General features: G+C 43.8%; 1 protein-coding gene across 4 annotated transcripts in view; it reads left to right on the top strand.

The window, feature by feature from the left end:
• Positions 1-26,297, top strand: part of EEF2K (eukaryotic elongation factor 2 kinase) — an 88,103-nt gene that overhangs the window by 40,021 nt on the left and 21,785 nt on the right. For 2 of the 4 annotated variants that reach the window (XM_030211668.1, XM_030211667.1), the window contains 10 exons: positions 3,723-3,760; positions 7,480-7,651; positions 14,805-14,954; positions 17,908-18,040; positions 19,304-19,431; positions 20,691-20,892; positions 21,235-21,302; positions 24,177-24,254; positions 25,936-25,992; positions 26,128-26,187. In XM_030211668.1, coding sequence (XP_030067528.1) covers positions 3,723-3,760; positions 7,480-7,651; positions 14,805-14,954; positions 17,908-18,040; positions 19,304-19,431; positions 20,691-20,892; positions 21,235-21,302; positions 24,177-24,254; positions 25,936-25,992; positions 26,128-26,187 — 1,086 coding nt within the window. The remainder of the gene's footprint in view (positions 1-3,722; positions 3,761-7,479; positions 7,652-14,804; positions 14,955-17,907; positions 18,041-19,303; positions 19,432-20,690; positions 20,893-21,234; positions 21,303-24,176; positions 24,255-25,935; positions 25,993-26,127; positions 26,188-26,297) is intronic. The other 2 variants (XM_030211670.1, XM_030211669.1) reach the window with 1 other exon arrangement.

Here is a 26,297-nt window from a genome sequence, read left to right as displayed (position 1 = left end):
GCCTTGGATAAAGGCTGTGTATAAATAAATATTCTAATTTTAAATTATTGCTATTTCTGTTTAAAATCCTATATGGTCTGGCACTGGATTATCTTTCTGATGCAGTTTTGTTATATTCTGCTGCTAGAGCTTTCCGTTCTTTGAAAGAGATTAGATTGCGCCATCTGTGTTATAGGAGTGGCCTAGTGGTTAGGGTGGTGGACTTTGGTCCTGGGGAACTGAGGAACTGAGTTCGATTCCCACTTCAGGCACAGGCAGCTCCTTGTGACTCTGGGCAAGTCACTTAACCCTCCATTGCCCCATGTAAGCCGCATTGAGCCTGCCATGAGTGGGAAAGTGCAGGCTACAAATGTAACTAAAATAAAATGGATACTATTGGAGATTCTACATGGAATGTTGCTACTATTGAAGATTCTACATGGAATGTTGCTACTATTGGAGATTCTACATGGAATGTTGCTATTCCACTAGCAACATTCCATGTAGAAGGCTGCGCAGGCTTCTGTTTCTGTGAGTCTGACGTCCTGCATGTACGTGCAGGACGTCAGACTCACAGAAGCAGAAGCCTGCGCGGCCACATTGGTGATCTGCAAGGGCCGACTTCCTTCTACATGGACTGTTGCTAGTGGAACAGCAACATTCCATGTAGAATCTCAAATAGTAGCAACAGTGGAGGAGTGGCCTAGTGGTTAGGGTGGTGGACTTTGGTCCTGGGGAACTGAGGAACTGAGTTCGATTCCCACTTCAGGCACAGGCAGCTCCTTGTGACTCTGGGCAAGTCACTTAACCCTCCATTGCCCCATGTAAGCCGCATTGAGCCTGCCATGAGTGGGAAAGTGCAGGCTACAAATGTAACTAAAATAAAATGGATACTATTGGAGATTCTACATGGAATGTTGCTACTATTGAAGATTCTACATGGAATGTTGCTACTATTGGAGATTCTACATGGAATGTTGCTATTCCACTAGCAACATTCCATGTAGAAGGCTGCGCAGGCTTCTGTTTCTGTGAGTCTGTCAGACTCACAGAAGCAGAAGCCTGCGCGGCCACATTGGTGATCTGCAAGGGCCGACTTCTAGTGGAATAGCAACATTCCATGTAGAATCTCAAATAGTAGCAACAGTGGAGGAGTGGCCTAGTGGTTAGGGTGGTGGACTTTGGTCCTGGGGAACTGAGGAACTGAGTTGGATTCCCACTTCAGGCACAGGCAGCTCCTTGTGACTCTGGGCAACTCACTTAACCCTCCGTTGCCCCATGTAAGCCGCATTGAGCCTGCCATGAGTGGGAAAGCGCGGGGTACAAATGTAACATAAATAAAAAATAGTACTGCAGGATAATCATGAGAAATAGGTCTATCATCAGCCGAGGACCAGAGCTTTGGCATAAGCTACCTAAGAACATTAGGAAGATTACTTGTTACACCACTTTTAGGAAAGCAATTTTATCTTGTTCAATCAATATCTGGTGGATTTGTAAGCCAGAAGTTAGATTTATTTTATTGATCTGATTGTATTTCTGGGGGATTTGTCCACACTCTTTGTTTTTGTGATCCGCCTTGAGCCTTCCGAGGTTCAGCAGAAGAGAAATGACCAGGTTAGATTAGAGCAACATTTTAAATGTGTCTTGCCTCTTCCAAATCTAGTGCCCAATCTGTTTCCAGTTTTAATAGATTTAGTTTTCCCATAGACATAAAAATGGGAGAAGGTACGTGGTACATAAGCCTCATAGTTCGATTTTTTTTTTTCTCCCGTCCTTTCCTTTCCTGCCTCCCACCCTTTTGTTGAGTTTAATTTTTTTGTATGTGTGTTTTCCTCCTGCCCTGAAATGTTTGGTCTTGTTGTAGTTGTCATACATGTCGCATAACACAAAGAAAGATTTGTCTGGTATCACTAGAGAATGTGAGCTTCATCTAGAAGCTTAAGAATTATCCAGGTATCAACGTAAAATGTGTCTTGAACCCAGCAAGACTGTCATTTGTAAGTCCACTGTTGTCAAATCCAATCTTTTAACACCCAACAGAAAGGACTTAACAAGGATCTGGGGTTCCTAGCCCATTATAAACCATAAAGCTGTATGTCTCTGTTGATCACCCCACCCCTCACCTAAGCACACCCATCCTGTTAGTGTATCAATGATATGCTTTGATGTCCCCATGCATACCCCGTACCCACCGCCATCCTCCCACCCTATCAGACTGTCATAGTAATGCTTGAATGTTTTCACTTATATACACTGTCAGCTAGCACATTTGCTTATTTCCGATCGGAGGAAGAAGGGCAACCTTCGAAAGCTAATCAAGAAATGTATTAAGTTATGTCCAATAAAAAAGGTATCATCTTATTTTCTTTTCCATGTTTTATTTTGTTTGATTTCTATTGATAACCTTAAGAGTGGACTAACACGGCTACCACACTCCTCTACTCAAGGTTTTGTAGAAACTTGTCCAGCCTTGTTGTAGGAGCCTTAGGCAGCATTTCACAGGTAGGAATAATCCGACATAGCTTGTTCCAGAATCTTGCTATTGCTGTGGTTAGGTCTTGATACTTCGTTAATTTTTCCAGTTCTTTGTCTTTAATTCTTATAAGTATTGCCATAAGTACATAAGTATTGCCATACTGGGAAAGACCAAAGGTCCATCGAGCCCAGCATCCTGTTTTCAACAGTGGCCAATCCAGGTCACAAATACCTGGCAAGATCCCAAAAAAGTACAAAACATTTTATACTGCTTATCCCAGAAATAGTGGATTTTCTTGTGTCTACTGATACCACAGTGTCAATGAAATCACAATATTATTTTCGATTACTGTGGTATCGGGTATGTGGTGTTCCAAATGTCGGTCCATTTGAATTTGAAAGTCCCATAAAATCTTGACTTTTTTTTTTTTTTCATTTTCTGTGACTTGAGGGTACCTAGTCACAGCATTGCCAATGCTGCCCACATTGTTCTCAATTTTTCTAAGATGCTGTGCATGTAAAGCTTTGTTTTTTCCAGTTAGCCAAATGGGTCATTCAGTTTTGTACTGATTTTTCTACTCTTATCAGCTTGATGAAGTTCTCCCTTCAATTTATTTTCTCATTGCTGGTCTTGATGTAATCATTCAGTCCTCATTTTTCCTTCTCAACAGTCTAACTCGGAGCAGTCCCCAACCACCAGTTAGTTTTTTGTGATTAAATATAGCTGGTCAGTGTCACTTCATGGATGCAATGCATGGTGCATTGTCATTGGCTTCTGAGTTTTCCAATCTAATTGGACCCAACTAGAATTGGATAAATCTACAATTCCAGCTGTGTATCTGGCTAATGGAATGGCCCAGATATTTATGGCCCTTGATAGTGTTTCCATCATTTAGTTTTGAGTTTAGAACTTTCCGGACCCTCTTTAGGTATTCCGATTTTGTTTTATTTCTAACTGCTTCATGTAATGTTCTATCCAGTTTCCTTGTCTCGCAGAAGCACATGGTTATTGCATATTGTCACCTTTCTCTCAGTGTCTGCTTGTCAGAACCGCACCTATCCAGTGACAGGTACCAACCAGACAGAATCCATGTACTGAATGCGGACGTATTTCAATCCCCTTGTGAAAACCTGTTCATTTCCTGGTGGGGGGGGGAAGGCGGGGTTTGTACTTGTTTGCCAAAAATGTGTTTCTGGGAGAGTCGGCAATACGTTGACTTGTGAATTTATCCACCAAGGTTATACTGTTTCTTTACTTTTCCTAGGCATTTGGTCGTGGGGCGATGAGGGAATGTTACAGAACGTAAGTATCAAAGACTGTGCTTCTATTTTGTTATTAAACTGCCATTTTCACATCCGACATAAATCTAGTGCAATAATCGTTCCCTCAACTACGTACTGGTACGAGCCCTCTCCATAGGGTTTTCATAAGACTTGTTATACGTAGGGGATGCAGCATTTTCTGTCAGAGTAAAATGGATAGATTTGAGTGCTGTATTTTGAGGTGAAAAATAATAGATGGAGAGAAACCTTGACACTCAGTATTAATATATCTACTTTCCTGATTTGTGTTTCCCACAGAGACAAAAAAAACAAAAAATGGAAAATAAAAATATGAAAAAGACGACACTTCAAAAAATATGAAACTTAAAAATCTTTATTAAACACAAAAATATATTGCAGGGTAAAAGAGAATAGGACTCGACACAGCTGTGTTTCAGCCGGAGAGGCCTGCGTCAGGAGTCTTCTCACCATGCAGAGTCTCTTACTTGAATTGTGTACCAGATAGTTCTAGTCGATATATGAAACAGCTTGTAGAAAAGGTCTATTTGAAAATGTTTGTATTGCTGAATCTTCAATTTTCAAATACACCTTTTCTACAAGCTGTTTCATATATCGACTAGAACTATCTGGTACACAAATTCAAGTAGGAGACTCTGCATGGTGAGAAGACTCCTGACGCAGGCCTCTCCGGCCGAAACACAGCTGTGTCGAGTCCTATTCTCTTTTACCCTGCAATATATTTTTGTGTTTAATAAAGATTTTTAAGTTTTATATTTTTTGAAGTGTCGTCTTTTTTCATATTTTTATTTTCCATTTTTTGGTTTTCTTGTCATCTTCGCTGTTTTGTCTACTGTGTTTTTTCTGCGAAGACTGGTTTCTTCTGTTTCTTTCCCACAGAGACACCATATAGGGGGGTGGGTGTGGTGGCACACATTAGATCAGGGTTGTCCAACCTTGGTCCTCGAGGGCTGCAATCCAGTCAGGTTTTCAGGATTCCCCCAAATGAATATGCATGAGCTCTATTTGCATGCACTACCTCCATTGTATTCAAATAGATCTCATGCATATTCATTGGGGAAATCCTGAAAACCTGACTGGATTGCAGCCCTCGAGGACCAAGGATGGACAACAGATGCATACAGTGTTGCAGAATAGCGGGGGATCCATGCCCAATTCACGTGCCAGGATTTACACCCGGTTTCAGTCACCCTAAGTCCTTGCGCCCAAAGTTGAGTGCCGAATCTGGTGCCCAAATGTCAGTGCTGAATTTGGCGCTCAGAGTTATTCATGTTTAAACAATTTTATTGAGAAAGTCAATGAAACACTTATCAACAACGTATCTGTGTTTTACATATACGCAAAAGAAAACTTCCCCACCTGAAACATTCCAATCCCTCCCTCTCCGCCACTCCCCTTTACCCCACTCAATCCTAGATGGCTCAGAAGACCTGTACTCTTATGACCCTCCGAGCTGAAAACAAGGAAACAATTTCAAAATCCCCCCCCCCTCCTCCGTGCCCTTTAATACCATTCACTCTTGCACCAGCCCTGAGGAGACCGTGTTGATCTGGAGGGGGCAGAGAGCAATCTTTAGCAATAGTAAGGGGCTTTGTGGGTCTAAGGGTGGTTTATTCAAACACACGTTGACCTTCGTAGCTGTATTTGCATTGGGCTTTTGTCTGATATGGGAGTAGCAGGTATGGTCCATAGATGGTTTGCAGGATTTTTGCAACATTGTAATTTACAAGTGGTCCGGAATGGTTCTCTTTCCAAGCCGTGGAATATGGGCCGGGGAGTCCCACAGGGCATTCACAGTCCATAAAAACACAACAGATGTTCTTAGGTATTAATGATCAAACCACGCCCTTTTGGGTGCAGAGATTGAAGGTATGGCTCCCACACCTGGATGAATTGCTTCCATCTCTTGGGGAATCCTTTAGCATCTTGGCTCACAGGTGCTATTATAGAATCGGCACTCACCATGCACCATTGGCATTCCTAACAAGAGGCAGCCGGTGATGGAAATGCTCTGTAGCTCCGTAGAAGATGGCAAATGCAGATGGAGCTTTTAAACACTCCAGGGTCCTTTTACTAAGGCGCGCTAACAGATTTAGCACACACTAACAATTAGCATGCACTAATTGATAAGACGCCCATAGGAATATAATGGGCACACTAATCGTTGGGTCACATTAAATCTGTTAGTGTGCCTTAGTAAAAGGACCCTGGAGTGTTTTATCTCATAAAACATTCCACTGCCAAAATTGAGTGGGCCTTTTACAAAGGCACTGGTGTTTTATGTTTCAACGGCTTTTATTGAAAACACAGCAAGAAATAGTAGTCCACCTCATCATGTTGGCTATAGTACAGTTTTGCAACATTTAAGAGAACAACATAACTGATATACAACATGATGTTCAGTCATCAAACTTTGGCACTAGCGTTTTTAGTGTTCACTAAACACTAGAAACGCCCATATATTCCTATGGCCATCTAGCATTTAGCGTGTTCTAAAAACCCTACCGCACCTTTGTAAAAGACCCCCTGAGTGAACCCAGGAAAATGTTAACAGCTCTCAGAATTTTCCTACCTTCTGGGAGCAATTTGGTCTTTAAGGTCAGATTTACAGCCTGCCAGGAAAAAGCTTGGTGAGCCGTGGCAGGGGACTCTCGCTCATTAGGGTGGTGGGAAGGAATTATGATTGCTGCTCTCACAGGCTGTGCCCTTGGTGTGAGACGTTTTTCCACAGAAGGTGGTATTTCTTACCCAGAATCTCCTCTTGTGAGCTTACCGGACTGTGTCTACCAAAACCCTCATCCACACCCTTGTCACCTCTCGTTTAGACTACTGCAATCTGCTTCTTGCTGGCCTCCCACTTAGTCACCTCTCCCCTCTCCAGTCGGTTCAAAACTCTGCTGCCCGTCTCATCTTCCGCCAGGGTCGCTTTACTCATACTACCCCTCTCCTCAAGACCCTTCACTGGCTCCCTATCCGTTTTTGCATCCTGTTCAAACTTCTTCTACTAACCTATAAATGTATTCACTCTGCTGCTCCCCAGTATCTCTCCACACTCGTCCTTCCCTACACCCCTTTCCGTGCACTCCGCTCCATGGATAAATCCTTCTTATCTGTTCCCTTCTCCACTACTGCCAACTCCAGACTTCGCGCCTTCTGTCTCGCTGCACCCTACGCCTGGAATAAACTTCCTGAGCCCCTACGTCTTGCCCCATCCTTGGCCACCTTTAAATCTAGACTGAAAGCCCACCTCTTTAACATTGCTTTTGACTCGTAACCACTTGTAACCACTCGCCTCCACCTACCCTCCTCTCTTCCTTCCCGTTCACATTAATTGATTTGCTTACATTTATTTATTTTTTGTCTATTAGATTGTAAGCTCTTTGAGCAGGGACTGTCTTTTTTCTATGTTTGTGCAGCGCTGCGTATGCCTTGTAGCGCTATAGAAATGCTAAATAGTAGTAGTAGTAGGGAGGTAGATAAAGGCAATGGTCAATGCTGGTGTGTTTTGTGCATTCTGTTGATTTGAATAATGCTAAGACTAGACATGATGCCACTGCATTTAGCAGCAAAGGCCAAAAATAACCAGATAATCTTTCTTGGGTGAGATGTGTTCAAGGTATGTTACTGCATAAAATGTTATGATTGGCAAGAGAGGCACAAGTAGAATTTGAGTCCTGCGTTTCTGGGTTAACAGGGTGCTTTTATTTCTCCCCCTCCCAGGAAAAAACTCTCAAATTTCTCGCACAAGCAACAGTGGAAGGGAGCCTCCAACTACGTGGCAAAGCGTTACATAGAGACAGTGGACAGGGATGTCTACTTCGAGGATGTCCGGCTTCAGATGGAAGCGAAGTTATGGGGCGAGGAGTTCAACAGGCACAAGCCGCCAAAGCAGGTATTGGCAGCCTGAATCGGCTTCAGGCGCCCAATCTGTTATCTTTGGGTGGCATGGCAGATTCTGGAAGAGTAATGCATTAAACACTAGGGCCCTGATGCGCTGCTGCTGTTAAACCCAGAAATTCAATGCCGGGCCACGTTCAGGGACCAACATTGCCAGCTAACGCATAGTTGGTTAAGGGCGGTATTCAGCACTTAACCAGCTATGGGTTGCCACGTAAAGACAGAACTGACTTCTGTGCGGTTCTATTTATGTGTTAACCTGGCCATTTAAGTTCTGAATATCGGCGCTTAACTGGCCAAGTGCTGACTCCACCCCCAAAATAGCTGTATTTGAGTTCCCCGCAAGCAGCAATAGCAAGGCGGTTTCCTTCTGCTGCGTCCCCGCAAGAGCAAGGCAGAAAGGGCTTTTTTCTGTTTCGTATGGAAAGGGCCGGAAAAGGAAAGGGCAGGGCTTTTCTCTGCACGGACCTTGAGTGTTGGTGGATAATGGGTCTGGATAATTGGCATTCTACTGTACTTCAGGTGATTTATCCATGCAAATGTTTTCTAAAAAAACATCAGCTAAGGAAGTTGCCAACAAATGCCCCATTTATATTTTAGATTTTTAGATTAAGTATTTGTGAGGGAATTATAATAGACAGGTCGATGCACTGCTTCCATATCAGAAGACATGAGGAAAGCACAAGCTTTTTTTTCTTTTGAGAGTGGAGCATTTTTACAGCCACTTGTGATAAGCCAGGCCCAAGCCTAGCTGTGATCTCCAGTTGTTAGGGATATTGGAGAGTGTTTCAGAGAGGATTGTCCTGTCCTGCCACCCTGTCAGCATCCTGTATGGGACATGCCCACCCGCAGAGGGTCCTCTGAAAACCTGTAAGTTTTTCCGCGGTGCTTGTTAGTGCTTTTAAGAATTATGTTAGGATTAATAGGCCTGTAAACCACCCCCTACCCCAGTGTGATTGCCATTAACATGCATCGTAGTCACCTGTTTTGTCATTTAGCAAGGTTAGAATGTACTCTTTGGTGTGTATAGCGCTCTTCTGCAGTGGTGAGTAGAACTCGGTGCAGATATGCTGCAAGATTGCACCCAGGCCTGTGCAGCAGTTCAGCTGGATTTCCTGCTGGGATCAGCCCGGAGACCCTGGGATGTATTATAAGCATTCCAGACCTGTGAAATGGTCCTAGTGCCTTGTGCTGTGCTATGCTATGAGGCTCTAGCCAGAATCTTCTGTCCAGTGTGCTGCTTAGGGTAGAAAGGAATGAGCATATTACATTAAATAAATAAATGGATCAGTGTGGCTTACAATCAGGAAAGAAGTAGGACGTAATCCTAGAATTATATCAATATAAAAGAGTAATGCTACTTAATAACGCCTAGTTTATAAATTACCAAGGCGAGGACCATAAGAAGTACTATATTTAAAACAACTTCTGAAATTAGGGGGGTTTATAACAGAGGTTATGGACGCAAGAGAGAAAGGGAGGAGGTGACTCTTCCATGGTAAACCATTTGGTACTAGAGCAGTGCTTACTCATTCACTGGGGAAATAGTTCTCCAAAAATATGGCCTAGGAAGGCGGATTATATAGGTAGAACTGATGGGCTCATAGCTAGGGGTGTTCGTTCAGATAGAAGAAATGTTTTGTTCTGTTATTATTTTGTTTCGTTACAGTGTTCTTTGCCGAAGTTTTCATATCGTTGTGTTTAATTTGCTCTAATTTTTTCTTACCTAGCATGAAATAATATGGTGTAGCACTTATTAAAATTTTTTAGCGCATGCTGTAAATGACACAAAAGAAAAATGTGCACCTCTAGCAGGGTGGGCCAGCACTGATGGTGCTAGTGGTGCCAGTCATGGTAAGCTTGAAATTTGGAATGTAAACAGTTTGTATGTTGCACATCCCAGGAGACGTGCATTAGTAAAGTGCCAAATTCATTCTACAAGGTGATAGAGAACTGAGTGTTTTTTCTTTAGTTTGACACAAACAGGAAGCAAGAAGCAGTATATATTTGAAATCTTGTTGACTGGGCTCCGATTGGCCCATGAGCTCATCTCATTTGGATTTTACTGGTTCTGAGTTCAGTTTCAGCTCGGGAAAAGAGAGAGAGAGCTTGTTGCTGAAGCCCTGTAAAAAAAAAACAAACAGTTATATTTGATAACTAGTGAACAGCTATATATGTTCTGTTCTCCCCAGGTACTTTCTTGGAAGTATGCAAATGTTTAAATAGTTTTCTAATTGATCCATTTTTTAGTTACTGTTTACTAAATACACATTTTTGTCCAGTGTTCCAAGTTCTGAGAATAAACACATTTGTTTGTTTTGCCTGTCTGGACTGAAATAATCCTGGTGGTTTGTGTGTTGGGTCTGTGAGTGCTTTCTGGGAATTGTGGGACCACTGGGATTGTGGCCACAGTAACCTAGAAATCACTGGGGATAATTTGAGAGCGGGAGACTTGCCCAGAGGCGGTTGTGACCTAGGAGGAGGGTGCTAGTGTAGTGCACAAGCAACAGGTGCAGGCAGACCTGAGCTGTGCTGGGGATAGACCCTCTAAGTGGCTGTGGGATAACCCCAGGTGGGAGACAAGGCATTTTGTGACGAGCAGGTTTTTTAAACCCATTATGCACTAGTTTCTTTTTAAATAAAATGGTGTTTGGCTAAGTAGGTTAATATTGTGGAAAGGATTATGTTTGAAGGAGGTATTTAACAGGCTGTAGATGCCCTCTTGCCATGCATTAAGTTGGTCTGTAACACTTCCAGGCACTACTCAGTTCTGGGGAGTCCCTACATGGACATCAAATGGAGTCTTGTCCTATCTGATCTCCCTCTGCCTCTGCTATTTACAGCCCTCTGCCTTGTAGTGTAAGTTATCCATGGAAAACCTGCCTAAAAGCAGAGAAGGGAACCCATTGATTCAGATGTCTGTTGTGCTATAATTCATATATGAATTTAGTTCCTTCAGAGCAGCACTGTGTGTAACCAAATACATCAAATATGTGTAAATGAGACCAGTGGAGTTGTGGTGATTTTTTTTCCCCAGATCTTGAATGTCTTTAATATCAGCAAGCTCATTTTCAAACAGAAGCTCCCCATGGAGTTTCCCTTTGAAAGTTTAGTCCAGCAAGAGCCTCAGATACAAACTTCCTCGAAAGGCATGCACATTAAGAGTTAAATATGGAGGAGTAGGAGCATTGATCGCTTGTGGAAATTACCTGTACCTGTAGCTTTTGTCCAGGCTCAGTGTTTGTATACTGTTTGCAGTGGCGTTCCTAGGGGGGGGGGGTGGGGGCAGTCCGCCCTGCCCCGGGTGCACACCGCTGGGGGGGTGCCATGCGCGCGCGCGCCTGTCCTCCGTTGGTCCATGGTTCTTCTCTGCCCCGGAACAGGTTACTTCCTGTTCCGGGGCAGAGAAGAAGCATGGAACAACGGAGGGCAGGCGCGCGCGGCACCCCCCCCAGCGGCGTGCACCCGGCGGGGGGGTTCCTTCGCGGGGGTGTCCTTTCATCGGGGGGGGGGTGCTGCACCCGGGGGGTGGGGCGCATCGGCGATCCGCCCCGGGTGCCAGCCCCCCCAGGAACGCCATTGACTGTTTGCAAGTTAACAGTAGAAATCCCCTTTTTGTCCTATAGACGCCTTTCCATGTACCTCACCCCCCCCCCCTTATTCTTTCATCTTTCCCACCAAATAACTGATTGATTCTGAGCGAAATGGCTGTTTGCATCTTGCGGTGCTGCCGTCTTTGATCCTATGCAGCACTGTTCTTTAGTACTATAAATACAATCTGTTAAAAACAGCTACTTTAGTTCTGTGGTTTTTGAGACTCTTTTTGCTTCTGTGAGCTTTGCTGAACTTTCTGAAGTAGGAGCTGTATTTAGAACAGGGAGTGGAGGCCACGTCTGGGAGGAGAAGCTGGGAGAAATGTGATCTATTTGCTGCCCATAACATTAAGGACTGTGTAGTCCTGCCAGACACTAGGTGCCAGCACTGGAACTGGTTCCAGAGAGACATCTGTAGCAGAGTTGGATAGGCCTGCCAGATCTCTTCCTCTATATGAGTTGAATAGGTGATGCGTATTGGTCAGATTTTTTGCATTTGGAGAGACCTCGGTTAATGTTGCAGACTGCTGCTGTTACTTTTGATGACCACGTTTTCTCCTAGTCCCACCCAGAAACTCATAAAGGTTCCTGCATTCTTGGAACATAAGAATAGCCATACTGGGTCAAACCAAAAGTCCATCTAGCCCAGTATCATGTTTCCAGCAGTGGCCAGTCTAGGTCTGAAGTAGCTGGCAAAAATCCAAATAGTAGCAACATTCCATGTTACCAATCCCAGAGTAAACAGTGGCTTCCCCATGTTTATCTCAATAGCAGACTATGGACATTTCCTCCAGGAACTTGTCCAAACTCATACGCTAATATCTGTTACCACATCCTCTATTAACGAATTTCAGAGCTTAACTGTTCGTTGAGTGAAAAAATATTTCCTCCTATTTGTTTTAATAGTATTTCCATGTAACTTCATTGAAAATCCCCTTGTTTGTACTTTTTGAAAGAGTAAAAAATTGGTTCATTTCTACTTCTTCCACGCCACTCAGGGTTTTTGTAGACCTCAATCATATCTCCCCTCAGCTTTCTCTTTTCCAAGCTGAAGAACCCAAACCTCTTTAGCCTTTCCTCATATGGGAGGAGTTCCATCCCCTTTATTATTTTGGTTGCTCTTCTTTGAACCTTTCCTTATTCCACTATATATATATATTTTTGAGATACTGTGTTTTCAGAGGTCTTTGTTTTTTCTAGTGACCTTGCATCACCTACAAAAATATATATCATGCACAAAGACTTATGCATGGTGAGAGCCTTTGCTGAAAATGGTTGTTAATCATTGATAGAAATTGAGTGTTAACATCAGGGGCGTATCTGAGGTTCGGCGGTAGGGGGGGCAGGGGCTAGAGTGAGGGGGCATATTATAACTCCCCCCCGGCTGCCGTCCCCCCCCACCGCCGTTAACCCTCCCCCGCCTACCGCCAACCCTTTCCCCACCTACCGCGGTCACCTACCCCCCGAGGTCCGCTCCTGCCGGTTTTTTAAAATATTACTTCAGCTGGCGGGGACCCCAACCCCCGCCAGCCCAGCCGAGGTCTTTAACTTCTTCATCCTCGTGCTGTTAAACCTGCAATGCGTCCTTCCAGTTGTACGGAGTTTGACGTCGCAGCACGTTGACGTCCTGCACGTACAACGTGCTGCGACGTCAAACTCCGTCCAACTGGAAGGATGCATTGCAGGTTTAACAGCATGAGGATGAAGAAGTTAAAGACCTCGGCTGGGCTGGCGGGGGTTAGGGTCCCCCGCCAGCTGAAGTAATATTTTAAAAAACCGGCAGGAGCGGATCTCGGGGGGTAGGTGACCGCGGTAGGTGGGGAAAGGGTTGGCGGTAGGCGGGGGAGGGTTAACGGCGGTAGGGGGTCCAGGGCGAAATCTGCGGGGGCCCAGGCCCCTGTGGCCCCACGCAGATACGCCCCTGGTTAACATGCTTGCACTTTCTTCTTCACCTGTACGTCTTGTGTCTGATAATTACACTTCCAAAATATATTTTACATGAGCTAATTTTGTTGGAAGTAATTTCAATTATATCAGCTAGAATCTTGGAGGACAGGAATGATTCCAGGCAAGCTTTTGTATTCCAAAGGGAAACGTCCTGTGGCCTTTGAAAATGAAGGTGATGTACATTGTGGATATGGAATACTAGTGAACTCTGAGTAGTCTAGTGGTTAGTGCAGCGGCCTGAGAACCTGGGGAACTGAGTTCGATTCCCACTGCAGCTCCTCCTGACTCTGGGCAAGTCACTCAACCCTCCATTGCCCCAGGTACAAATAAGTATGTAAACTGCTTTGAATGTAGTTGCAAAAACCATTAAGAAGATTCCATGCACAATCTCAAAGAGTAGCAACATTCCATGTAGAACCCCAAAGAATTGCAAGATTCTGGAATCCCAAAGAGTAAGGAGTGGAGGAATAGCCTAGTGGTTAGTGCAGTGGATTTTGATCCTAGTTAACTGGATTCAGTTCCCACTGCAGCTTCTTGTGACTCTGGGCAAGTCACTTAACCCTCCATTGCCCCAGGTACAAAATAAGTACCTGTAGATAATATGTAAGCCATTTTTGATTGTAACCACAGAAAGGCAGTATTTCAATTCCCATCCCCTTTCCCTTCGGCACTAGAAGGTATTCGTGGTAATCTCAGTTTCATGGACTATACTTCATCTCTCCTGATATAACCCCACCCACTTCTATTCATAATAAAGGGGGGGGGGGTGGAATAATCAGTCTGCATTTTTACAGAGGTAAATATCTTTACCCACTTTATCTAGGTTATTGTCCCCTTTATTATATAAATGCCAATGAATTCCCATCTGACTGCTCTTTCCTAACAGTCCAGTGTTCAACACCCTCTATCCCGGTCTTCAGGAATAACTTTCTTGCCTGTGCTAATGGAGTGCTGAGTCCCTCCGATCATAGAGCAATCTCACGCTTGGTTTTAGGCTTTGAGAGCACCATTGTCCTATGCAGTGGCGTTCCTAGGGGGGCTGACACCCAGGGCGGATCGCCAATGCACCCTGCCCCCCGGGTGCAGCACGACCCCTCCCTGGCGAAAGCCCCCCCCCCCCGGGTGCACGCCGCTGGGGGGGGGGGGGGGTGCCGCGCGCCTGTCTGCTTCGTTCGTTTCCATGCTCCCTCTGCCCCAGAACAGGAAGTAACCTGTTCCGGGGCAGAGGGAGCACAGAACGAATGTAGCGGACAGGCGCGCAACACCCCCCCACCCCCCTGTGGCGTGCACCCGGGGCGGACCGCCCCCACCTTGGTACGCCACTGTTCCTATGAGTAAGGGAAGGGGAAGATTAGCAAGGTTAAAAAAAAACACTCCCCCTGAATATTGTATGGACTTTGTCATTTATTCCAATGGTCAGTTAGCTTATACAGGAACTTTCTACAACCCACACAAGGTTTTACTGCACAAGCTGATAAAGTTGTTTAGCTGACATTTTTACTGGGTTCAGTTAACTCTCCAATAATCCTTAGTGCAGCAAATTGTAACCATCAGAGCCAGGTTACTGTTTACCATTTATGACTGCTTTATTTACTCCTTTTTAACTAGGTTGACATTGTCCAGATGTGTGTTATCGAGATGAAAAACAGACCTGGAAAACCTTTGTTTCATTTGGAACATTACATAGAAGGGAAATACATCAAATATAATTCTAATTCGGGATTTGTGCGGGACGACAACATCCGCCTCACACCACAGGTGAGAGATTCTGATGATGTGCATTTGGAATACCTTTTTTGGGGGTTTGCTCCATGTTACTGGAGTGTTTTCCTTCACTTTGTGCAGGATTATAATGGCTCATACGTTCTCCCCACTGGCAGTTAAGTACGTAATTGATTTTTGTCTCTAATTATATAATATGTCAGACGTGGGGGGGGGGGGGTTCATTGTACTTATCTCTTAGTTTTATTCATAAATAGGTAGAGATAAGGGGCGAATTGAGTTCCTACATATGAATTCAAGGCCGTTTTTGGCACTTTTTCTTTAAACAAGTAGACCAATAGATGCTGCCCTCAAAATAAATTAGAAACACATGTAGGCCATCTCTTGGGGCCTATATGTTAAGGAAAGCTTCCAATAGGGAATAGAAAATGACTTGTTCTTTCTACATATTTGGATAACCTGAGACCTAAGGAGATAAAGAGATTTGACAAGTTTTACAGCGTCAGTAGTAGAGCTTGGGCTTAGAATTAGAACTCGCATCCTTAGATTTCATTTGTGTGACCTTAGATAATTTCAGAACAAGGCACCTAAAAAGATTTTTTTTTTTTAAAGGACCTATTTTATGCCTATATGGCATAGGCAGTGGAACAGTGTGGGCCACAGCATCAGTAACCCTACCAACGTTTTGCCCCACACAGCATCAGCAACCAGGAAGCTAGGGGGATAGCGACAGTGTTTGGTTTGTGTGGCCCTCCCAAGCACAAAGATGGTCCACTGCCTCTGGCCTATGGCCAATATAAAACGGGCTCTCGGTAGTTCACTAATGATCTTGCAAAATTATACCCCTGCTCCAAAAATACTTCTGTTGAACCATTCCATCACCAGGGAATTCAATAAAGATCAAAAAGTCCAGTTGCCCAACACCATCTCTGTTGCTAATTGGTTTTTAGCCGGGGTCCACATTCTTTTTATAGTAAATAAGGATCTCTCTAGAACTCGCTTATGCAACCTTCCTTAAAATAGCAGCGAGTGCGTATAAAACTTACAGGTTTACAGTTCAGTGTTAGATTGTTGGACCGATTGATATGTATGAAATTCACTGGTGACTGAATGCTTCAAGATAAGTATTTTGCTCTAACTTTTGTTTTGGGGATTTTTATGTTGAAAAGACACATAATTCACGTTAACCAGGGTTGGGACCAAGCTGCTGACATCAACATTTAAAAAGGAGATTTGCAAGAGGACCTTATGAGACTGGGAGACTGGGCATCCAAATGGCAGATGACGTTTAATGTGAGCAAGTGCAAAGTGATGCATGTGGGAAGGAGGAACCTGAACTATAGCTACACGATGCAAGGTTCCACATTAGGAGTCACCGCCCAGGAAAAGGATCCAGGTGTTATCGTTGACGATACGTTGAAACCCTCTCCTCATTGTGCAGTGGTGGCGAAGAAATCAAATAAATGTTAGGTATTATTAGTAAAGGAATTGAAAACAAAAATGAGGATGTTATAATGCCTTTGTATCAGTCCATGGTGCGACCGCACCTTGAATACTGTGTGCATTTCTGGTCACCGCATCTCAAAAAAGATATAGTGGAATTAGAAAAGGTGCAGAAAAGGGCGACGAAAATGATAAAAAAGATGGGACGATTTCCCTATAAGGAAGTGCTGAAGTGGCTAGGGTTCTTCAACTTGGAGAAGATAGCTGAAGGAAGATATGATAGAGGTATATAAAATAATGAGTGGAGTAGAACAGGTAGACATGAATCGCTTGTTTATTCTTTCCAAAAGTACTAGGACTAGGGGGCATGCAATGAAGCTACAAAGTAGTAAATTTAAAACAAATTGTAGAAAATATTTCTTTACTCAATGTGTAATTAAACTCTGGAATTCGTTGCCAGAAAATGTGGGAAAAGCAGTTAGCTTAGCGGGGTTTTAAAAAGGTTTGGATATCTTTCTAAAAGAAATGTCCATAAGCCATTATTAAGATGGACTTGGGAAAATCCACTGCTTATTATTTCTAGGATAAGAAACATAAAATGTACTGTTTTGGGATCTTGCCAGGTACTTGTGACCTGGATTGGCCACTGTTAGAAACAGGATGCTGGGCTTGATGGCAGAATGGCAATGCTTTAAAAAAAAAAAAAAAAAGTCATTGGATATGTTTTGAATTTTAAATGGAAATGATATTATGTAATTGCTTTATAGAAAAATAGATATTTATTTGAGATAAATGACAGTATATAAGGTCAGCCTGGGGAATATTAACCGGGGTCTTTGTTCAGTCCTTGCTGTGACCTATGTCTTAATGCTTACGTGGAATTTGATATCTTTAAAAATAAGTAAAAGTCCAAGAAGTGCTTTGTTGATGGTTTTGTTTGAATTGTCACACAGTAGTGTATATAGTCTTTACTCCACTTTATTTACTTTTCTGCAGGGTTACACAAATTCAGTCTTCAAAGACAGGTTGGATTTTCAGTATACTCTTTCCATTACATTTAAATCTATTTTATGAATATTCATTCATTAAGGATATCCTGAAAATCCAGCATATCTGCATCCTTTGAGGACTAAACTTGTACACCCTTGCTTCACAGCCATAGTACTGGTACTTTTTTTTGGGGGGGGGGGGAGGAGGGGTCTTGGATTAATTTATTATAGAATTACCCTCATGTAGCTGGATTTGAAAGAAGTAGCTTCAAGTTACCTCTGTGAATTCCTGCCTAAGAACAGTCTCATGTGTGCACATGCCTGATAAATCAAACATCCCTCTTGGGGAAGTAATGAGTTTTTTGGTTCTGCCTAATCACAGGCAGAAGAGAATGAATCGGTAACTTTGGCACAAACCTTTAAAGTCTCCTGACAGTGTTTTTCTGCTCTTGTGCTCCTACAGTGAAATTCCATAACACTTTGTTCCTTGTCCTGGGCAAAGTGTTTAGGCAGCATCATTATCTCCTCTGTCTCTGAAGTTCGTTTAACTGTTACAGGCCTTCAGTCACTTTACCTTCGAGCGCTCAGGGCATCAGCTGATTGTCGTTGATATTCAAGGAGTTGGTGATCTCTACACGGATCCACAGATCCACACAGACAGAGGAACAGACTTTGGAGATGGCAACTTAGGTAAAGACTGGCAGCCCAGCACGGCCTGGTGATTGTTTTAGACTTGGAGTTGTTGTAGAGTGGTTGACGGTCCAGTGGCATAGCTAGTCATTTATTTACAGGGGTGCATTTTCCCCACGCCATCCCATACCTTAAAATCCTCTTTGTTACAGTCTTCACCCCAGCAGCAGCAGTGGCACTCATAGGCTTCCTCCTTGAACCATCCCATCCTTCACAAAACAGGAAGGGAGGAAGTCCCGGTGCAGGCCGCAGGCAGCCTATGAGTGCCACTGCTGATGCCGGGGTGAAGACTGCAGTAGAGAGGATTTTAAGGTGGTGTGGCAAGGGGCCGGGTCTGACGAGGGGGTACATACACAACAGGCGCACCTAGTTTAAATATGCCACTGTGACAGTCAGAAGCCGAAGAGCTGTTGGCAGGTATTACAATAAACTTTTTCCAAAATACTAAAGATGACAAAATCAGGTGCCTAGTGTTTTTTTAAAAGACTTGAAGGGCAGTTCATATAACTGGGCACCCGTGTTTATGCGCCATGTGTGCCTGTGAATGTACAGATTGCTGGCACTAAAGCTGTGCCATGCACATGTGTCAAAGGCGCCATTGAATTGGTAGTTAGGTGCCTATGTGCAATAGGTATTCTTCTGTAAGGTAGCGCCTAATTGCAACGGGCACTACACATGGACAGAGCATGGGTGGGCCGTGGGCATATGACCTAGTTAGGCACCTAGATTATGGAATGCTATAAACCAGTGGTTCCCAATGAATATTCATGAGAGAGATTTGCATGCATTGCCTCCACTGCATGCAAATCTCTATCATGAATATTCATTGTGGATATCCTGAAATCCTGACTGGCTGGGGTGCCTCCAGGACCAGGTTTGGGAATCACGGCTATAAGCTATGCATGTCAAGTGACACACCTAAGCACGCCAACTTACACCTTTCAATGATATGGACATGCCAATGCTGACCTTATGCCATGTTTTATAGTGGAATCTTGGCACCAAGATGCCATCATAGGGCTTTGGGCTTAGCGCAGTTCTTTCTTGTGCCTTTGGCAGTCTTGTTTGATATGAGCACTTTTGATCTGTTTAAAGGATTATTACAGTGACTTGTAATGTCGAAGATACGAGGTTCCTTGTTGTAGATTTATTAATGAACATTTCTTTCCCCGTAATAGTTATGTTTTTATCCCACAAGTTGGGTTTTTTTTGTCTACACTGTATGCATTTATTACCTAAAATCCTTTGCTTTGGAATTTTTAGGGGTGCGAGGCATGGCCTTATTTTTTCATTCGCACGCCTGCAATAGGATTTGCAAAAGCATGAAACTCACACCCTTTGACCTTTCACCCAGGGAGAAAGCTGCCTTAGACCATTCTAGTAAGCTTCTGGTAAGTATTGTTTTCTGCTTATTTTCCTAGCAAGAGTTTAGGCCAGTGGAAATGCTGGCATCCGACTTCCTAAGTGCCAAAAAAACCCAACATGAGAGGCTGCGTTTTGATAGTTTACACCAGGGCTGTGCAATGCTGTGTGAAGGGTCTGGTTTGATGCTTGGCTGTTCGGTGGGATGGGAGAGGCTGGCATAATTATGCAGCAGTGACTAGAGAGATCAAAACTCAATCCCTACCAAAGGCGTACAGGCAATACAGAGTATTGTAAGTAGGCTCATCCAAAAACCACGAAGGAAACGCCGAGATTCCTATAGGTGAAATTTATTTTAAAAATTGCACCAATACGACTTGACATAGCGGCCGTGTTTCGGCGCTAAGGCGCCTGCCTCAGGACTTTTGAATTTTGATGTAAGCTTTAGTTCTACAATCTGTCCAATTCGGCGTATAGGAAGTGGAACTGGTTGCTAAGCAACCATGTGCTCTATAGAAGCAAAACTCAAATGTCCAAGTGAAAGATCAATTGCAGTTTTTCAAGTAAACTTGCAAAGAAAGCCGACCTGTATCCTACTCTTTGTGTTGCCCATGCAACAGTGACTTCCAGGGTTCCAGAAAGAGCGCTGGTGCATAGCTTCCAGCCGAGGACATAGCTGTGATGACTCGACTGTATCAGGGGTTCTCAACCTAGTCCTTGGAACACACCCAGCCAGTCGGGTTTTTAGGGTATCCATAATGAATATGCATGAGACAAATTAGCGGGCGCTACCTTCATTGTGTGCACATCTATCTCATGCATATTCATTGTGGATATCTTAAAACCTGGTGTATCCCAAGGGCTGAGCTTGAGAGTACCTGGATTTAATAGTAAGCAAGGAAGAGGATACAAATGGGGGGGGAAAAATTCTCTGAAAGAGGCTTATGGCACCTGGTCATACCCCTGCTTTCAACTGAGCTGGATACCTAAAGGAGCAAGTGGAAGCTGCTTGGTTTAAAAAAAAGTTAATTCAGAATTTGGATAATTAATAACCTCTCTGTATCAAGACACTGACAGTGCAGTTCTGATTGTCCAGGCAATGAAACGACTTGCTTCTGGTATTCATAGAAGCATAAAACATGTTGGCAGATAAAAACATACAGCCCATCGAGCAAGCTTACCCCCAAAACATATTTTACTGATCAGTCTTTACAGTATCCTGTTTGGTGTCTGCTTAGTAAACCTGTGTTGCATAAGTAATGGAATTGTCCTGTTCTTTATGCTAAAGCAATCTGCCCAGACTGTTCTTCGGGGCTCAGAGGAGAAGTGCGGCAGCAACCGGGTGAGGACCGTGTCAGGGAGCCGCCCGCCAATGCTCTCGCGCCTCTCCGAGAACTCTGGAGATGAGACTATGAGCGACGTGGCCTTTGACTCCCTGCCCTGCTCCCCCTCCTCCGCAACACCACAGGGCCATAAGTTCGACTTGCTTGGTAAGCAAGCCAGGGATTACTGTTTTGACATTTCATTGAGTTTTTCTGGAGCACGTCAAGCAATCATTTAATTGTGCTGATTCTGAACTCTGCACTGTGTCCCCTTAATTGGGGAAATAAGCAGTTTGGTAGGTGTCTGGGGCTTTGTTTACTCCAGATGAACCCTAAGTTAAATCTGCAATTTGTCCCCGCTCCTGTTCAGGAGAGCCCTTGTTCCTTTGCTGGTACTGTCGCTTCTGGCCACACACCAGTCTGCAACCAGTCTGCAACCATAGTTTGCCCATCTCTTGGTTGGGAGTATTTAGTGCAGAACATCTTGTTTTTTTTTTTTTTTTTTCTTAGGCTGGCCTGTCTTCAATGAAGTTGACAACTTGGTTCATGACGACAGTGATACCTTGGATAATCAGAGAGTAAGTACTGGGTAGCAACAGCTGTAAAACTGTTTATATCTGTTCTTAAATAACCATTATGGCTTCAAGAAGGTGGTGCCAAAGGCAGGAGTGAGTGGGCATCACTCCTGCCTCTGGTGGTCAGGTATGGTGAGTGGGCTCAGGCACTTCTGGAGAAGGGATTAGGGGGTGGGAAGGTACTACTAGACACTAGGGATTTAATTTTCTTTAATTGGGGAAAAGAGGGTGAGGGAGGGCCATTAGACTACCAGGCACTTTTTATTTTAATTTTTAAATTCAGATTGGGCAGGGGAGGGGGGAGGGGATGCCACTAAACACCTCAGTGCAGAAATCCTTTTAGCATGCAGCAGGCATTAACTAAACATAGTAAAATGAAGGCAGATAAAGACCAATTCTGGTCGCTGTATCTCAAAAAAAGATATTGCGGAATTAGAAAAGGATCAAAGAAGAGCAACCAAAATGATAAGGGGAATGGAACTCTTCCCTTATGAGAAAAGGCTAAAGAGGTTAGGGCTCTTCAGCTTGGAAAAGAGGCGGCTGAGGGGGGGATATGATTGAGGTCTATAAAATCACTCTTTCAAAAAGAGACCAGGGGACACTCAATGAAATGACATGGAAATACTTTTAAAACAAATAGGAGGAAATAGTTTTTCACTCAAAAAAGAGTTAAGCTCTGAAACTCGCTGCTGGAGGATGTGGTCATGGTGGTTAGTATATTTGGGTTTAAAAAAAGGTTTGGACAAGTTCCTGGAGGAAAAGTCCATAGTCTGTTATTTGAGATGGACATGGGGGAAGACACTGCTTGCCCTGGGATTGGTAGCATGGAATGTTGTTACTAATTGGGTTTCTGCCAGCCAGGTACTTGTGACCTGGATTGGCCACCATTGGAAGTAGGATACTGAGCTAGATGGACCATTGGTCTGATCTAGTATGGCTATTCTTATGTTCTTATAGGCCTATCCAGTCTGCCCATCCATGTCAGCTACTCTCCCTTTCACTCAGAGATCCTATATACTTTTACCAAGCTTTCTTGAATTCAGATACAGTTTTTGTCTCCACCACCTCCACTAGGAGGCCATTCCACGAATTCACCTCACTTTCCATGAAGAATTGTTTCCTCAGGTTACTCCTGAGTCTATCCCTTTTCACCTTCATCGTATGCCCCTCATTCCAGAGCTTATTTTCATTTGAAAGAGACTCATCTCCTGTGTATTTGTGTCACATAGGTATTTAAACACCTCTATCATATTACCCCTCTTTTGCTTTTCTTCCAAAATATACATATACATAATATAATATACAAAATATACATATACCCTATGCTTGGAACAACCTTCCTGAGCCCTTACGCCAAGCCCCCTCCCTGCCCGTCTTCAAGTCTTTGCTTAAAGCCCACCTCTTCAATGCTGCGTTCGGCACCTAACCCTTACCGTTCAGTGAATCCAGACTGCCCCAATTTGACTGCCCCTATCGGACCGACCGTTCACTTGTCTATTAGATTGTAATCTCTTTGAACAGGTACGGTCTCCCTTTGTTAAATTGTACAGCGCTGCGTAACCCTAGTAGCGCTCTAGAAATGTTAAGTAGTAGTAGTAGTATTACATATAGCAGTGATTTAACCAGAGCTGAGATTGTGATGTCATAATACCTCATTCCACCAATGCCTAAGAGCCAACCTCATCAGTGATGTCATAATGGCTTGATTGTCCTATATTTGTCTCACTCTTATCTGTTAGATTGTAAGCTCTTTGAGCAGGGACTGTCTCTCTTTGTTAAATTGTACAGCGCTGCGTAACCCTAGTAGCGCTCTAGAAATGTTAAGTAGTAGTAGTAGTAGTAGTAATATTGATATCTTTAAGTCTGTCCACTTACACTTTGATGAAGACCACTGACCATTTTAGTAGCCGCCCTCTGGACTGATTCCATCCTGTTTATACCTTTTGAAGGTGTGGTCTCCAGAATTATACACAATATTCTAAATGAGGTCTTGCCAGAGTCTTATATAGGGCTATCATCTCCTCCTTTTTCCTACTGGCCATTCCTCGCCTTATGCACCCAAGCATCCTTCTAGCTTTTACTGTCACCTTTTCTACCTGCTCATTGCGGGTGTGCTGTAGCCCACGGTAGGTTTCTGCATCTGCCCTTCAGTGATGAATTGTGAGCTGAAGCAGGTCTAGAACTCACCCCTACAAGGAACGAAGCCAAGGCTCAAATGTGCTATGGCAGTGGATACCATAGTTGTAACACAGCACCGTATTATTTATTTATTTATGGCATTTATATCCCACATTATTCCCGCCCATGGACAGGCTCAATGTGGCGTACAATAGTCTATTAAACAACATTAATACAAAATACAGGAATTAGCGTCAGAGAAGGAACAACAGGAGGGAGAGGGAGAGAGGGGAAGGTGACAATTTGTCGATGTGGCTGCCGTGGCTCAGAGGGATGTAACACCAGGAGGGCCCACAGCGTATGCTCTACCGAAAAGGAAGGTATTGAGCCGCTTATTAAAGGTCGGGTGATCTGGGGTGAATTTGACCACTTGGGGCAGCCCGTTCCAGGATTGAGTGCTAAGATAAGAAAAAGAGGAAGCATAGACAGTCTTATATTTGAGGCCACTAAGAGCTGGATAGTGGAGATTGAGATACGTGCGAGCTGACTTGCGGGAGTTCCTGGGCGGCAAGTTAATGAGAGTGTCCATGTAAGCAGGAGCATCTCCATAGATGATTTTGTGCACCAATGCGCAGATCTTGAAAACGATACGGTCCTTCACAGGAAGCCAATGCAACCTCTCATGTAATGGGCTTGAACTTTCAAATCTCGATTTGCTGAAGATAACATATCTCACAGTAACCTATTTTATTTTCACAGGACTCTGAAAATGGCGGCGACAGTGGGTGCCCAAGTGAACGGAGAAGTGAATCGGAAGAGATGGACCCCAAAGAGAAAGTAGGAACTGACATAGTTTGTATACCTTGATTTCCTCAGATCCCCCATTCACTGGGAAAGAAGGATTTGTATTTTAGTTTTTTGTGTTGATATGAAATGTACTTGAAAACTACACTACTTTTTTTTTTCTTCTTAATCTAAAGAAAAGACTGATTCCAATTGTGAATTGAACTGGATTTTGGTAGGATCTCACCTGTTTTTGGGTAATAGTGGCTCTCAGCACGTTACAAAGGTGAATAAATACATCTAAGCGTTAAGAGCCCAACCGAACCCAAGATCTTCGGTTTCTGTTGAAATCAAATCTGTGACTGAAATTGGACACTGTTTCAGCAGAAACCGAAACTGCCCCCATCCCACCTGACACCCGTAGGCCGTCCCTGGGCCTACCTTACAAAACCCTGGTGGTCCAGTGGCTTCTTCGGGGGCAGGAACAAACCCCACTTGTTCCTGCCCCATGCCGCTACTCCATTACAATAGCTGCTGAGTCTTCATCACCTTCACCACCACCATCACTGGGAAGCCATGCCATGAATTCACCATTCTTTCCATGAAGATGTATTTCCTCAGGTTACTCTTTGAGTCTGTCCCCTTTCACCTTCATCCTATTCCCCTCATTGCAGAGCTTCTTTTCGGTTGAAAGAGACTCATCTCTTGTGCATTTATGCCACAGAGATATTTATTTTATTTATTTATTTATTTTATTTTTGTTACATTTGTACCCCGCACTTTCCCACTCATGGCAGGCTCAATGCGGCTTTCATGGGGCAATGGAGGGTTAAGTGACTTGCCCAGAGTCACAAGGAGCTGCCTGTGCCTGAAGTGGGAATCAAACTCAGTTCCTCAGTTCCCCAGGACCAAAGTCCACCACCCTAACCACTAGACCACTCCTCCACTGTTGCTACTATTTGAGATTCTACATGGAATGTTGCTATTCCACTAGCAACATTCCATGTAGAAGTCGGCCCTTGCAGATCACCAATGTGGCCGCGCAGGCTTCTGCTTCTGTGAGTCTGACGTCCTGCACGTACGTGCAGGACGTCAGACTCACAGAAACAGAAGCCTGCGCAGCCTTCTACATGGAATGTTGCTAGTGGAATAGCAACATTCCATGTAGAATCTCCAATAGTAGCAACATTCCATGTAGAATCTCCAATAGTAGCAACATTCCACGTAGAATCTCCAATAGTAGCAACATTCCATGTAGAATCTCCAATAGTATCTATTTTATTGTTGTAACATTTGTACCCTGCGCTTTCCCACTCATGGCAGGCTCAATGCGGCTTTCATGGGGCAATGGAGGGTTATTTAATTGTCTGTATCATATATCCCCTCTCCCATATAATTTTCAAAATGCAAAATTGAGTGTAATATTACCGCCCCCAACCTAAGTCCACCCCAAGCCCACTGTCTTTCCCCACATTTACTTCCACCTGGAGAAGAGGTAGTCAGTATTCGGGCAGGTAAATGATTTGTGAAGATTCCCTCCAGATGTGCTGCTCTGTACGCCTTACTGTTATGGGAGACGACATGTACCCAGTGCTCTTCCGATACCACGGTGTGTTTTACAGTTTTATGTTCGGCTGCCTGGGTTTAAAGGTTTACAGCGTAATTCGTTTTGTTTGTTGCTGTGTCAGTACTGCATTGACCAGTCTCACATACTCTCCGTGTCATGTTAATACAGGGTCATTTGCACTACTTCAGAAGACAATGTGAATCTGATGATGACAGTTTTGGAAAGGTAATAGAAAGCAGAAAGAAGTCCATTCCGCTCTTCCTACCATCCTGTGCCACAGTAAACATTTCATTTTCACTTCTCATTTCCTGAATTAATCTCATTCCTAATAATCATCTGTGTTCCTTTTTTTTCAACTAGAGAAAAGCTGACCTAAATAAACCCCCTGTGATTTCTAAAAACAGTCCCCGGCATAATCTGGTGATTCTGCATGGATGCCTGATCCTCCTTCCCATTTCCCATCTGCACAGCTCTCTGTCCTGTCTGCACCGGTGCTCTCTGACCCTCCTGCCTCTGTTCTGTCTGCACGG

This window comes from Microcaecilia unicolor, chromosome 8 (genome assembly GCF_901765095.1).
Source record: "Microcaecilia unicolor chromosome 8, aMicUni1.1, whole genome shotgun sequence".
Taxonomy (NCBI): Eukaryota; Metazoa; Chordata; class Amphibia; order Gymnophiona; family Siphonopidae; genus Microcaecilia; species Microcaecilia unicolor.
The sequence above is the reverse complement of the archived record's forward strand: the minus strand, read 5'-3'. Positions and strand labels throughout refer to the sequence as shown.